The 15,017-nt window shown below is 46.2% G+C and overlaps 1 protein-coding gene across 8 annotated transcripts in view; it reads right to left on the reverse strand.

Moving 5' to 3' along the window:
* Positions 1–15,017, reverse strand: part of SEC14L1 (SEC14 like lipid binding 1) — an 82,098-nt gene that overhangs the window by 33,598 nt on the left and 33,483 nt on the right. For all 8 annotated transcript variants that reach the window (XM_070559890.1, XM_070559889.1, XM_070559893.1 and 5 more), the window contains 11 exons: positions 13,956–14,105; positions 13,705–13,836; positions 12,297–12,425; positions 11,245–11,476; positions 9,853–9,962; positions 8,219–8,408; positions 6,549–6,637; positions 5,398–5,468; positions 4,345–4,516; positions 3,881–4,015; positions 1,316–1,450 (listed from right to left, as the gene is read on the reverse strand). In XM_070559890.1, coding sequence (XP_070415991.1) covers positions 1,316–1,450; positions 3,881–4,015; positions 4,345–4,516; positions 5,398–5,468; positions 6,549–6,637; positions 8,219–8,408; positions 9,853–9,962; positions 11,245–11,476; positions 12,297–12,425; positions 13,705–13,836; positions 13,956–14,105 — 1,545 coding nt within the window. The remainder of the gene's footprint in view (positions 1–1,315; positions 1,451–3,880; positions 4,016–4,344; positions 4,517–5,397; positions 5,469–6,548; positions 6,638–8,218; positions 8,409–9,852; positions 9,963–11,244; positions 11,477–12,296; positions 12,426–13,704; positions 13,837–13,955; positions 14,106–15,017) is intronic.

The raw sequence follows: 15,017 nt of genomic DNA on the forward strand, positions 1-15,017 counted from the left end.
CACCCCACCGCTGCCCTCCAACCGCTGAGACAGCGCGGGACCCCCTCAAAGAGTAGGTCCCACACAGCGCGAGTCACGTCTGAGAATGGCGGTGGCACGGACGACACGGCCCACTCTCCTTCAGCAAAGTGGCTCCCCAGGGGTGGAGCCCTCCTGAGCCGCCAGGCCCCCTCTGTGACAGGCATCCTCTTTTTCTGCATTCACAACAGGGACATTTAACTCAGCCTTCGTTTCAGGGGTATCACTCTCCGCGATTCGTGCTTTACTTAACTCCAAAGCAGAACTGCGGTTTGTAGAGTTTGGATGTAGGAAACCTGGCTGTGCATTTTCACAGACACCCTCCGACTCTCAAGGAACATTTTATGCCACAAGTTCTCTACCACGGAAAAGAGCAACAGTTACCTAAGAAAAGACAAACCAGAACTCCGCCTCCTCGAACCTGCTCTCCAAATAAGAAATTAATACAAGTAATCCTCTACAAATAGTCACGAAAACTGGAGATTCTCCCTACACAATCTATGAATGAGGCACATCAAATCTGTCTCACTTGTTCAAACAACAGCAACAGTGTCCACTTGCCCCACAAGTGACAGGCTGGCTGTACGGAGACATGCCATCAAGAACAAGTGGCTGGTGGCCCAGCCGGGCAGCTGCCGTGGCAGCAGGCAGCAAGGGGTCAGCTCCTGGCCACCAGCACCAGCCCGGGCCAGCAGACCACTCCCACTGAACGCCCACACTGTACCAAGTGCCGCCATCCTCTCCAACGGCTCCGAGCCACAGACCCCGCGCTGGGACTCAGGGAAGGGCGACTGCCTCACACCTCAGGTCACTCACCATGTCACAGTGTATATAGAAATACAGGAATACTCTTGCTTCTGCACCACAATGTGACAGCAGGAAGGGAAAATAGAGATGTGCTAGTTTTTCCTCACTCCATTATACTCACAAAAATGGGCTAATTCCTTAAAAAATATAAATAACCAAAACCCAGTCAAGAAAAAACAGAAAATGAAATTGGTTCTATACACAATTAAATAAACTAAATTTAAGACTCAAAAATCTCCCTACAAGGAAAGACCTGCTATGCATCCCTGTGTGAAGAGTATCTAGTCAAACGGAGGCCGGAGACCCCAGCTCCCTTCCCTGCACTCTCTGAGCCGCGCCTGCTCTCCAGTGTTGACGCCCACCAACAAAAGAACACGTGTCCACAAAACCTAAAGACAAAGACCAGAAAAAGCAGGATTCTTCCAACTCAGTCCTCTTGGGAAGAGCCGCTGAAGAATCTGCCGGAGGAGGGCGCGTCGCAGAGGCGCACCTCGTGGGGGGCTCCCTTGAAGACGCTCGCAGACTGGTAGATGGTTTCTGTCCAGAGCTTGAGGTCTTCGTTTTCCAGCTCCTCCGCAGTCCTATACAGCGACTTGGGAACCAGTCCGCCCTCGGGCACTTCACACTGGAAATGTAAACAGAGCAATCAAAGCCAGGCAAACACAAGCGATCCTCTGAAAACCAAACAGGCTGGCAAGCACCACATCCTGATACGCTCGACTCCTTGGAGCTACTCAGGAAATGGAAAACACTAGCAATGTCATAAAATATTCTGCAGTACTTAGGAAAAGAATTTTAAAAAAACACTTAAATACATATGTCTTGCTTTAAATAAATGAGAACAGGTTGAAGCTGACTGACCACAGAATTCACACTAATATGCACGAGGTACTGGACTCGACTACTAAAGCTGGTTTATATAAGAATTACAAGTATTTCTATCGCACTACAAAGCGGAAAGATTATGTTAAGAAAACAGTTTTATTCTCAGCAGCTACAGGCATTATTTTTAGTGCATGCAATTACAGTCAAGAAATACAATCAACGATGAAAGCTTCGTGTCTATCCCAAGTCAAACAATTGGTTCATGTCAGCCAAACAATAAAGGAGAGCTTCTCTTGAATGTGTGCATGTCGTGAACTTCCGAACTGACTTTGCCGTAACGACTTAACATTAAAGAGCATGAACTCTAAAGCGCTCCCAACACCATCAGCCCCGGGAGCCGGCCGCAGAAAGAGAACACCCAGCCATGGCTGGCCACGGAGCGCGAGCGCCACGTCACGGCGAGAACGCCATGTTAGCAGACAGCAGACCGACACGTGGAAGGGAGGCCCCTCTTCAACACCAGCCTGCACAGCAGCACAAGAGCTGAGAAGACGCCTCAGAGGCCAGAGTGCGGAGACCTCAATGAATTACGAGGCCTCTCAGCAGCGGGAACGCATCGCAGGGGTCAGTGCGTGACAACGCAGGCAGGATCTGCGGTGAGTCAGGTCTCCTGCTCCAGCTCAGCTTTTCAGGTCGTAAGTAGGAGGAGCAACCACATGGGAGCATTCCCTCATATAACACAAGTCACTGTGGGTTTCTCCAACCTCCCCTCACGGTTTAATCTCACCGGCACTTGGTAAGTTAGGGTCCTGTAATTTACTTGCTCCTTGCACTGCACTGTGATTACGCCCGCAACTCCTCACAGCAGGACCGACGAACTGAGAGCTGAATTCAAATGCTGTTTAAATTCCTCTACCCATCCAGAAGATTCCTGAGAGCCCAATTCATTAGCTCAATACAGGAGTCACATCCAGTGCGTACACATCTCTAAAGGATAACTTCATCTACCATGAAGGGTGACAGAGACCCTCTCTCAGGCAGGACCCAGCCATGTGATCGCATGCCGCCATGCTGCCTTCAGCTGTCACTGCAGCAGTCTCTTGGGCCTCTCCAGGCCTCGGCTTCCTTCACCCTCACGGCAGGCAGTCATGTTCTGGAGGCTGTAAGGCCCTCAAGGAGCTAAACTCCTCTGAACCCCTCACCATCAGTACCAGGGGTAGAAGTGGAGGCGTTGGCCTGATAAGCCAGCAACTCAAGGTATTAAAAACCCTAAATTACAGAAGGAGAACCAGTTCCCTTAATTTATCCTCATTAAAATGTTATCCTGATTTATTGTCGGGGGGGGAGGTCTTTTTAAGAATCAACTTGATTTTCTTTGTTAAGATTTTATTTTTTTCCTTTTTCTCCCCAAGGCCCCCTGGCACGTAGTTGTATATTCTTCATTGTGGGTCCTTCTAGTTGTGGCATGTGGGATGCTGCCTCAGCATGGTTTGATGAGCAGTGCCATGTCCGCCGCCCAGGATTCGAACCAATGAAACACTGGGCTGCCTACAGCAGAGTGCGCGAACTTAACCACTCGGCCATGGGGCCAGCCCCAAGAATCAATTTGATTTTTTTAATAGTGTTTTAAAAAAATGCACAGCTCCTCTACAACAGTTAAAAAATCTGATCCACACAAAGCTGAGTGAACAAAGCTGGCTGAAATTATATTAGATTCTGAGGCAAACTCTCGGTAGTATTTAACAATGAAGAAATGTGCACATTGGGGCTGGCCCCGTGGCCAAGGGGTTAAAGGTCGCGCGCTCTGCTTCAGTGGCCCAGGGTTTCGCAGATTCGGATCCTGGGCGTGGATCTAGCACCCTCACCAAGTCATGCTGGGGCGGTGTCCCGTGTAGCAGAGCTAGAAAGTACCTACGACTAGAATATACAACTACGTACTGGGGGGCTTTGGGGAGAAGAAGAAAAGAAAAGAAAAGAAAAGAAAAAAACCGGCAACAGATGTTAGCTCAGAGCCCATCTTAAAAAAAAAAGAAAAGAAATGTACATGTTATCAAAAATTATCTAAATGGTTCTATTTAGTTTCACCCTGGATCAGAGAGATGCCACCCAAAAAAAGAAAAACAAATACTCCATACTAAAAGTTCTGAGAATCATTCACGCAAACCGGCATCCACCTTTCCCAGCCTTTAGGCTGCCAAATGTGCAGCAAGCAACTTGCCTAAACACATACCATGCACTCTCCACCCAGGAAGTCTGGAATAACCTCTCTATCAATGTAATCCAGCAGGCCTCCAGGACCCTGGTAGTCATTTCCTGCATAAATCAGGAATTTCCTTCTGGTGTTGTCATCAATGAATGGACTAACCTGGAAGGAATCAGAAAAGACCATGTAGTCATATTAGCTTTGCTGTCTGATTTTCAAAGACTAAAATGACAATGCGATATTATGAGTGGGTGGGTAGGGGTGGGGGGAAGGGAATTGAGTTTGACACACTTGTTCTGTAAAGTCCATCTGCATGACATTAAGACACTCAGGAATTCTTTCTTCCCTTAAATGGTCTGAGAAATTTTCTATCTTTCCATGTTTATTTTGTTTTTTCCTAAGACTTAAAGTCATAAACACATGTTTATGAATGCATGCATGTCTGCCTTCCAAATGGCTACCAGTTACTGCGAAACAGCATCTGAACCCACCAGCGTCCAGAGGACAGGAAACACCCGGGGAGCCCGAAGGATGAGGAGACGGCCCAGAGTCTCGGGGTAGTTGGCCTCCACCACCTCGATGATGCGCAGCAGGGCTTTGACGCCGGGCCTCCACAGGTGGCGCATGTTCAGCCCCTCCAGGTCCACCAGGCAGGTCCACGAACTGTGGGGGGCGCAGACCCGAGTGTGATTATTCAATGGACAGCAGAGTTGGCAAACTGTGTCCTACAGCTACTTTTTTTCTTTCTGATATTATAAAACAGTCATTTATATCCATTTCCAAAGATATACCGGTTTTTCAAATTACAGTGTTTCGAACTATACTTCTATCTACGTCTATAAAGCACAGGGGGTCAGTGTGGCAGGACCAATGCCTGGAATGTTAAAGCAATCAATGGCCAATCAACAGCGAATAAAAACCTCAGTCTGACAAACTCAGTGACCAGCAGATAAGGTGACATGCTGTCCCTGACATGCTGAGCCACCTCTACTGACCCAACAGGGCTCGGAGCGGGCAGTTTAATATGCAGTGTAACTGAACCAGAACAGGCTACTCCTCAATGAATATCTGAGTCAAGTGCCGCCTCAGGAGCTGTGAGCACAGCAGTGAGAACAGCTCAAGTCCCTGCCCTCAGGGAACTTTCGCGCCAGTTAACCGTCCACACCCGTCTCAGCGCAACCTCTGAAGCACTGCACGTTGTCAACAGTTCACCACAACTAGAGTGTGGTTTAGGAACACAGAATAGTTTTTTGCACCATGCCCTGCCCCCAAAAAGTCTGCGACCCTGGGCTCCCAAAGCCCCTGCAGACTAAGAGGGGACAGCAAGGCCACAGGCTGGGAATGCCAACACCGGGCAACTGTCCCTCACAACTGACCACAGACGATGTTTACCTTCTACCTTTTAGACCATGGAAAATAGTAAACTATTTAGATTTGGTCCTAAAAATCTAAAACTCAAATGAGATTTTGGTTCTGAAAATCAACTAGAAATATTTAACTCATATTCTCAATAAACTGAAGGAAAAACAAAGTCGCAAATCTACCTGATAGGCCGACCAAAGACTTTTGTATTTTCTTCACATCGTCTTAGCCCTTCTTCATTGATGGAGAGAACCTATGGACAAAAGGGCCATAAAAACCCCATGATTATCCGAAGAAGGTAACACTACCGTATCAAGCTATGAAAGCAGGTGACAATGATACAGCATATTTTAGGTAAGCATGTAAACTTTCTGACACATTCATGCACACAAGCAGACCACCGACGAAGAAGATCTCACTCTCAAAGAGAATAAGCACTGATCTGTGCGGCAAAGGTGACAGCCACCTTGAGTGCCATCAGTTACGAGGAGGCCCCAGACGGGCAGGGACGGGATGGCCCGCTCACCTGTCTTCAGAAGGAGTGCACCTGGCATAGTCAGAGGTAAGTGACAGTTGGCTTGGGGAACAATTTCATGCTACATGTACCAGCCAGGAAAAAGGGCAGTCTTAGGACACTTGGAGGACGGCCAAAGGGAACCCTTTGATTTGGATTAACAAACCCTTCCCTACAGAAGCGGTCCATCCACATCTTTCTGTGCAAGTGTGCACACGTGTGGAGATGTATGTGTGCACGTATGAACACATAGCAGGGGCTAACAATACCCAACAAACTGCCAAAGGGGCTATTTTAGGATAATGGGACACAGATGTGCCTTTTAAAGTCTTTGTTTTTAATTTAAGGATGATAGTCTTCTCTTCCTACCTGCCCCACTGTGGCAGCTGCAGTGGAAGCAGAGTGCCTGGGGCCAGGGAGACAGGGAAGGAGCACTTGTGACAGAGCAGGTGAAAGACGCTGAGAGGCTGCGTGGAGGGGGTGCGCAGAAAGAGCGCCCCTGGGGGGCCTGATCGGAGAAGCGCCTGAGGAGGAGTGGGGAGGAGGGCAGGGACCACCTCAGTGCGGGAGCAAGGGGAAAGATGACTCAGCATGAGCTCCCAAGTAGTCATCTTGACGGGACACGGATTTTTTGTCGATGCTTCCCCTGTGAGAAACCTTTTTATAACTTTTATGTACTCTTTCAAAATTTGTAAAACATATTTATAGATTTTCCTTTCTAGTTACAAAGGCAATAAGTGCTTGTTATGACAGGACAGCTGTAATATCCCAATCCCGTTGGCAGAGAAAGAAACCGCAAAGCCGAAAGGGAACACTTACATATCTGAGCAGGGCCTCCTCCCCGAGGGCTCTCACCAAGCCCTTGGTGTCCATCTGCCCCAGCCTGAGCACATAGAGGGGCCGGCCATCTGCAGGAGGCGAGGGAAAGGGTTAGCAGCACAGTTCTGACAAAGCCATGACTCAGAACCTTACCAGGGAAACGTGTGCTCCCACATTCCACATGAGCTTCAAGCTTGTTCCTTTTTTTTTTGCTGAGGAAGATTGGCCCTGAGTGAACATCTGTGCCAACCTTCCTCTATTTTGCATGTGGGTCGCTGCCACAGCATGGCTGCCATCAAGTGGTGCAGGTCCACACCCAGGAACCAAACCTGAGCCACCAAAGTGGAGTGCACTGAACTTAACTGCTAGGCCACGGGGCCGGCCCCAAGCTCTTTCCTTCTAACAAGCAGCAGCTGGTTTCTGTGGAGTGGGTGAAGGTGCAACATTTTTCTGCCCAATATTGTAAAAGAAAAACATAAGAGCCAGCGGATGGAGCAGCTCAGCAGGGGCGTTGAGCCAACTCTGCCGGGGCCAAGGGGAATCTCTGCCGGCTCTAGCCTGCACCGGCTGCGGGCAGTGCTGGGCTCAGCCTCCTCAATGAAATAAGCACAAGGCTGAGCAGAGCTCTGACTTTCCACAGCAGGGGAGCATGAGGACACCCACAGACACTTTTTCTATGAATACAAAGTACTTTTAAAATTTCATTTTTTAGGGGAAAAAACTTTTTTTTCATTTCATAGGTTTCCAAGAAGTTAATGCCAAGATTTTTTCAAAGCCAGCTTCCCTTAATTCCCACGCTAAGGATCAAGATAAATGAGGATTTTCTGGAAATCTTTACATCCATACCAGCCAGCATATGTTGGCCTACTTCTTGACAGCCCAGAGGTCGAATGGATGGAGCCTGAGAGGAACCTAACGCACTATATAAACTCCGTCATCACGGGCCAGCTACACTTAGAGAAAAAGATCTAGGTGGCCAGAGTGTACCCCTAGAGTCACAGCTCCGAGACTCCTGCCACTCGGAGCAGAGAGGAAAGGCACGATTATGCTCCCATGGGCTAAGACTTGTCTTCTGCTCTTCACGGAGGGTCAGTGCTGTCATCGTGACACAGGGGCCCAACAGTCACCTTGCGTTTATCACCTGCTGAACCTGACCTCCTAGGAGAATCTGGATCTAGACCTGTTCTACTTAAAGCAAAAAGGGTTTTGTGCTCCCAGTCCATCGCTGTTCCTCACTTAGGTTTGGCTTCCTTCCCAAAAAGAGCTGAAGCTCTTCACCGTTTGATGTAGAAAACCTGGCTACATGTCTTTACAGACACGTCGGGGTTCAAGTCACTACACAGTTCCTCGACCAGCACTGTGCGACTGAAAAAACTCTGCCTTCAAAGTTTCATTTCTTAAGTAAGTCAAAACAAGCTCCATCTAATAAGAAAGAGGTGAAGTAACCTGCCCGAGGGCAGCGTGTGCTGTGAGGAAGAAGCAAGCACAGTCTGCTCTGCAGGGCACTTCCCGGGGAGGTGTGGAGTGTGGCACTGGGGGGGTGACGAGACAAGGCACAGGTCAATTTGTTCAAGCTAGGAGATGGGAAGGACAATGCCCTCACGGAACCCCACTTAATTCTGAAGAAGGAGGTCTCTAAGCTTGTCTCGAATGCCACGTTCACACGGTACCTTTGTCGTGATGGTGCCAGCCACCTGCATAGTAGTCCTGAAGGACCTGCGGAGGGTTCCAGGTGTCCAGAATGTAGTCCACCTGGTGCTGCTTCCGCCAAGTCAAAGACTGACACATGACCTCTCTGGCTTTGTCGATGTTGAAGTCCCGGGCACGCAAGAACCGAAGAATATGCTCATCTTTCGGGATCTATTAAGAGAAAGAGATGTTTCTAAGCAATGCTAAAAGTTGCTAAGGGAAAAAAGCAAGTTACTAAGCAAGTAAGACTATAACTTCTTGTCAAGAGTGAGTTGCATTATACAACTTAAAACTAGCCGTTACCAGGAAAACCTCCCTTAACGCTTTAGAAAATCAGTATTAATCTAAATAATCCTTAGAGTATTCCCTTTTAGTTTCAATAGAGTGAAGGCATAATTTCTTCAACACCAAATGCTCCAATTCACTGCGCTGCTCTATGAGTTTTTATGATACGCACTTTTCTGTACACGTTACACTTAAATAAAGAGAATGCGGAGAAGTGCAGTTGGTTTGGTGGCAGTGGTGATGTTGCTAACAGTCAGCAACTGTCTCCAGATCTCGCTATCAGCAGGATCTGGATCTCCGAATCCACAGGTCGGCTTCCCCGAGTAAAAACAAGGCCAAGACCATGTCTAAGTCCCATCTGGACCAGCTGTCTTCCTCACGGCCACAGGCTCACTAACACATGCCGCTGGGCCACGGAAGACGAGGAGAGAGTGGCAGATGGAACCAGCTCACTACCCCACTCCTGCAGAAATAACTCGAGCACCGAGCAGGCATCATCCTCACTCAGAAAGGACTCCGTTATACAGAAGTGGTTAAGAAAGTGGGTTCTGGAACCAAACGGCCCCATCACTCACCAGGTATAAGACCTTGGGCATGTTACTCAACTTTTCCATGCCTCAGTTTACTCATGTGTACCACAGCGGTAACAAAAATAGCACCCACCTCACTGGGCTGTTGGGAGCATTTAATAAAGAGCTTGAAACAATGTCTAGTACATGGCAAGTGCACAAGAAATGATAACTATTATTACAGTGGCTGTTTTCTCAATAATTGATACTAACAGTCCTTGGACATTTGCGCTGTAGTAACTAACAGCGACACAAGGAGACAGCAGGCCAACAACAGGCAAGGCCCAGCTTCCCTTTACTCAGTAATACCAGTAACAAGCTAGACACAGAAATCTGCCTCTGCTCGCTTTCAGTCCCCCATTAGGATGAGGCTTATTACAAAAATCTAATTCTTTATGATGCTAAAATTTACCAAAAACCTCAGAATCAAAGCTCAAACATTTCTAATCTCTACGTATCTGTGAACTCTTTCCAAATCTTCTGAAAATTACAATGGATGAATACTTGGAACATACTGTTGCTGTGTAAATTGACATGTAATTGTTTTAACTGAGACTATTCTCTGTAAAACCCAGAAAAATACAGCTAATTACACAGAGAAAGGCCACAGGGGACTCGCATGCCACACAATGACACAGAGTCAAGGACTTCACACTCCCAGCTACGGCTGCTGGGAGCACTGACTCTCAGTAACTACGGCCGGAGTCAGGGGCGCAGGGTTTCCCAGACAGCGTCCATACACGCGAGGCGCCAACTCTCACCTTCCCCTTGTGGGTTTCCTGGAGCCACTGGCGGAGCCGGATCAGGCAGCTCTCCTGCAGCGGGGTCAAGTCACCCAGGTATCTCTTAATGTAGTCCGCATCCAGTTTGTCTGGAACATAAGTCACGTGAAACCGTTTACAACCAAGAACACTGGAACTTGAAGCATTCCGCAGTCCTGCCCGGCGCAGCTCATGTGTGGCCCTGGAGTCTCAGAGGCAAATGAAACCGCAGGGACGGCAGATTCAAACCAGCCGCCAGGGAGAAGCTCAGCGCCAGTCTCTAAAATCAAACCAGTGACCAGGCCACAGTAAACCTGCTGCTTCAACGACCTCTCCCTGATTACCATCGGGCCACTTCCAGCTGCAAATCTCAATAGTAGTCACAATAGTAACAGATACTGACTGACTTTTAATTCAAAGGTACATAAAGAGGCCTTACATGATCTAAAACCATGAAATAAAACAAACAAGTGGATCTAACCTTATTACGAACAGAGCCACCGTGTTCAAGAATATAACAAATCTTTTTCAAGACACGGTAACATAAACTGGAAGAATGTGATAAATTAAGTACAGCAAAGAAAAATTCATGATGTGAAAAATAAAACGCATCCTCAGTCCAATTAAAATATCTGCCATCTGCCACCTCTTGAAAGCTAACAAATGGCATAGTTCAGCCGCAGAGAAGAATGTATGGGAAGATAAATACTGATGGTTTAACAAAACTTCTGACTGGTAGAATTCTCTGTGTTTTCTTATTTTTCTGCCGTCTGAACTTGGTACAATGGGCAATACTCTTAGAAATAACAAAGTTGTGTGTGTGTGTGTGTAACACACATGAAAGGCAGCGAAGCACAGTGGCTGTAAGCAGAAACTGGAGCCAGCGGTACGGGCTTAATCCCAGCCCTGCCACCTACTAGCTATATGACTCTATCTATGCAAGTTACTCAATTTCTCATGTTAACTCATGTATAAAATGAGAATAATCACCACGTTCTACCTAAAAGGAACCACTATTAAGTGACCCAATATTCATCAAGTGCTTGGCACACAGTAAGCAGCGAAAGTGATGACAACATAATTGTTAAAAGGACTAGCTGCTAATTTACATTCACTAAAGACGTCAACTAAAATAAATGAAAAATATTTCCTCATCTAAGTAAAGGCATAACTGGATGTAACTCATCCTGCCCATTAAAAAAGAAAATTCTAAGTTTCTTCATTCTAAGAAAAAAGATAAAATGAGTGTGGTAAATAAACTAGAGGAAAAGGGACAGTAATGAGACCTGTTTTTTTTACTTAACATCTAAACATCCTCAGGAAACAAGGACAGTAGAGTAAGCAGAGTGGAAACGACTCCACGTAACCCACTGGTCTTGCTCTCAGACCCACCATCAGGGGTGCCCGCCGCGGGCTCAGGCACCCCACTCGGGTGACCGGGGGCCTCACTGCTCAGCCCTTCCTTTAGAGCAGCGTCTGGGACGACAGCTGACGCCGCTGCTTGTTTCTTGCACGATGCAGATGTCTCTGAAGAGGGAGCAATGGAAGGTGGTGTCCAACGGGGCACAAATGTTACGCCTTCTTCTTCCAACTGACGAAGATAGTATTCAATTATTTCCTTTCCCTTTAAAACAAAACCAGTTTCAAGGTTAGTATATACTCAACATTCAAACTATTCATGCTTCATGGGTTTTTAAAACACTAATAAAAACTGAATTGCTATGGAATAAATAGGAAAAAGAAAACCCAAAAGCCTTTGTTTTTGTTTTACATAATTATTCTACTTCTTCTTCTCCAGAGGTCTAGGAAATACATCTAAAGAGAAGGAACTTTTTACACGACTAATTAAAAGCACTGATTTACCACACCTGTACTCAGTATGTGCTTTGTGCCTCAATCCAAATTCTTTCCAATACCATTTAAAACAAGCCTTCAAAAAAAGCACTCCATAATGCCATACTGATACATTTCAAAACCAAAATTCCACAACAATGAGTAGCAGCATAAACACGAGAAAGTAAGTTTCCATGGATGATGAAGCTAACCACCCAAGGGCTGGGGAGCCCTGAGAGATGAACTGGCCGGCACTTCTCCAGCACCGCACTGCCTCCCACCAGCAGACCCTGAGCTGGCACCCGGGGGTGCTGTAAGCCCCTGCTCCTGCCTCCCTGCAACTTTGACCTTTCCCAGCACTGCCAAGCAGAGAAGGCCACAGCCAGAGGCTACACACTCCTCCCGACCTCCCCTGGCAACCAGCACTGCCTGAATCCCCACCTATCCTTTCCACTCCCTGGGATGTAAGTCACGGGGAAAAGTCTTATTCCTCTTCAAGAAATGACTGGGAGCCCTGAAGAACCCATTCTCAGCCTTCTGAAAAGACTGCCAGCTCAGGTCATCTGAAACTCCTGCCCACCCTTTTCCATAAAATTCCAAGGTAGACTCACTTTTTTAATGTTGCTGGTATACTGCTTCATAGCAATTTTTTCCACTGTACTTTCAAAACCAAAGAAAGATTTAATATCTAAACTTGCAGACTGTTCAAAACAGGTCCAATCTTCATTTTCCGGGTGAACCTGCAGATGAATGAGAAAGCATTCCTTTAACTATACTGACACTGGAGAATATCATTTGTCTGCTCCTCAATCAACTGGTAACCAGAAAAAACACTTACTTTACTAATAATGTTATTACCATGAAAACACCAGATGGAAAAATTACACAGGTTCAAAATCATGAAGAACCAAGTAATATTTCTAAAATATTCCAAAAATGACTATTAAAAGGAGAGCTCCCTTTTCATTCTTGGTTCATTCATTCATTCACCATATTTACTGAGCAGTATTCTCCACCATGAATAAAACAAAGATCCCTGCCTTGTGAAGCTTATAGTCTAGCAAGGAGAGATAGACAATTAGCCATAAACATAACAAGTAATAAATTATATCGTTGTCAGAAGCTAAGTGCTACGGAAAAAAGAAAAGCTAGAGAACAATTCAAAGAATTAGAGGGCAGGCTGCAGAATGAAGCAGGGTGTTCTGGGCTGGCTTCATGAAGAAAGGGAGACCTGAGCAAAGCCTGAAGGAGGTGAGGGCGGGAGTCAAGCTGAGACCTGGTGACAACGTGATCCTGGCCGAGGGAGCCCCTAGAGCAAAGGGCCTCAGCGGAAGCCTGGCCGCGAGATGCACGAACAGCAAGAAGGTGGGCGGCTTGTGCACAAGGAAGCAGGACAGCTGAGGCGTGATTAAGAGGCAACACAGGGCCCTGTAAGCCATTGTAAGGCTTCTGGGCTTTCCCTTCGAGTGAAAGGCAGAGACACGGCAGGGTTTTGAGCCCAGAAAAAGTATGACATGGTCTGACACATTTAAATGGATCACTGTGGATTCAGTGTCGAGGATATACTGTAGGAGGGGAAAGGTAGAAGCCGAGTCTATTAGGTTATTCTAACAATCTGGTAGGAGAAGTCCTGAAACAGGGTGGTAAGCAGTGAGGATGGTGGGGCAGAAAGATATACTCGGCTCTCATCTTAGATGTACACAGTATCTTGGGTCCTTCAATATATATCTCTAATGTGTTAGAGTGGGGCCAGAAAACATGCAGCATATTAAAGTAATGTTAACAAATAAATCAAGGCATCACTTGGCTACCGTGACGGCTCCAACAATGCAATCCGTTCTGCAGTAAACCACACCTACTACCCTACGGATCCCACTAATCGGAAACAAACGACAATATTTGAGGAAGAACTGCCCTCTAAGGCAAAGAAATGCACTGTTTAAACAGATGGCCAAACAATTCTTGGAAGCTGTACGTGCGCATGCTCAAGGGCCTCCCGCGGCCTGCTGGATTACTCACGGTGTAGCAGCAATGCTCGTTAATGATGACTCGATTAGAAAACGTTTCATTGTGGGCCTCAATGTGCAAAGTACGTTCTCGGTAATTCAGTGAGTTTTTCTGGACAAAGTAAACATAATCAACTCCTGCAATCTTTAAAAAAGAAATAAAGAGAAAAAGCGTTGATTAATAACACCCAATGGCAACAGAAGCTGCAAGAATCAATTCACTTTGGTTTTGGGGACTGCCTCCAAAATGTGCTTTCCAGTTACCTTTTTCAACAGTCTAGGTGCATCTATATCCAGTTTGCAGCGCCTTTCTATGACATGAATAGCCCCATCTTCACTCTTAAATTCACTCACAGTGTCACTGTCCACAAACATTGGAATCAAAGGACACGTAGGGAACCTCCTTTCATAGGCCTGTGAACCAATTTTTAGAAAGAGGAATTGAACAAAGATGCAACCTGAACAGTTTGCCATTGATAATCCCCCAGAACAGAATTATCTCTTAAGACATGTCAACATGTTACATCACGGCTATCTCTGTCTTTATAGCGTAAGCTTTCATTGAAAAAGAAATTCAATGTTCATGGATTGGAAGACCCAACATAGTAAAGATGTCAATTCTCTCTATATGGATATAGAGGTTTAACATAATATCAAAATCCAAGCAAAATTTTTTTGTATCTATAAACAAGGTTATTTGAAAATTTATATGGAAAGGCAAAAGAACTAAAATAGCTAACACAACTTCGAAAAAGAAGAGTGAAGCGGGAGGAGTCACTCTATCCAGTAGTGAGGGTTACTTTACAGCTACAGCAATCAACACTGTGCGGGAGAAGGAGAGACACAGATCCATGGACAGAGCAGAGAGCCATAAATTGACCCACGCAAAGATGCACAATTGATTTTTGACAAAGACGCAAAAGCAATTCAATGGAGGAAGAATAGCTTCTTCAACAAATATTACTGAAGAAACTGCTCGTCCATGGGTAAAAAATGGACCACGACCAAAACCCCACACTTCATATAAAAATTAACCCAAAATGGATCACAGACAAATATTTTTGTAACATTCTTGAAATGACAAAATTATAGAAATGGTGAACAGATTAGCGGTTACCACGGGTTAAGGAAGGGGTGGGGCAGGAGGAAAGTAGGGGTGGCTATAACAGGGCAACAAGAGAGACACTAGAGAACTGTTCAATATCTTGACAGCATCAATGTCGATATCCTGGTTGTGATGAGGTGCCATACTTTCCCAAGACGCTACCATCAGGGGAAAACGGATAAAGAGCACATGGGAACGCTCCGTATTATTCCTTGTGAATA

This window comes from Equus przewalskii, chromosome 10 (assembly GCF_037783145.1).
Source record: "Equus przewalskii isolate Varuska chromosome 10, EquPr2, whole genome shotgun sequence".
NCBI classification, from domain to species: domain Eukaryota; kingdom Metazoa; phylum Chordata; class Mammalia; order Perissodactyla; family Equidae; genus Equus; species Equus przewalskii.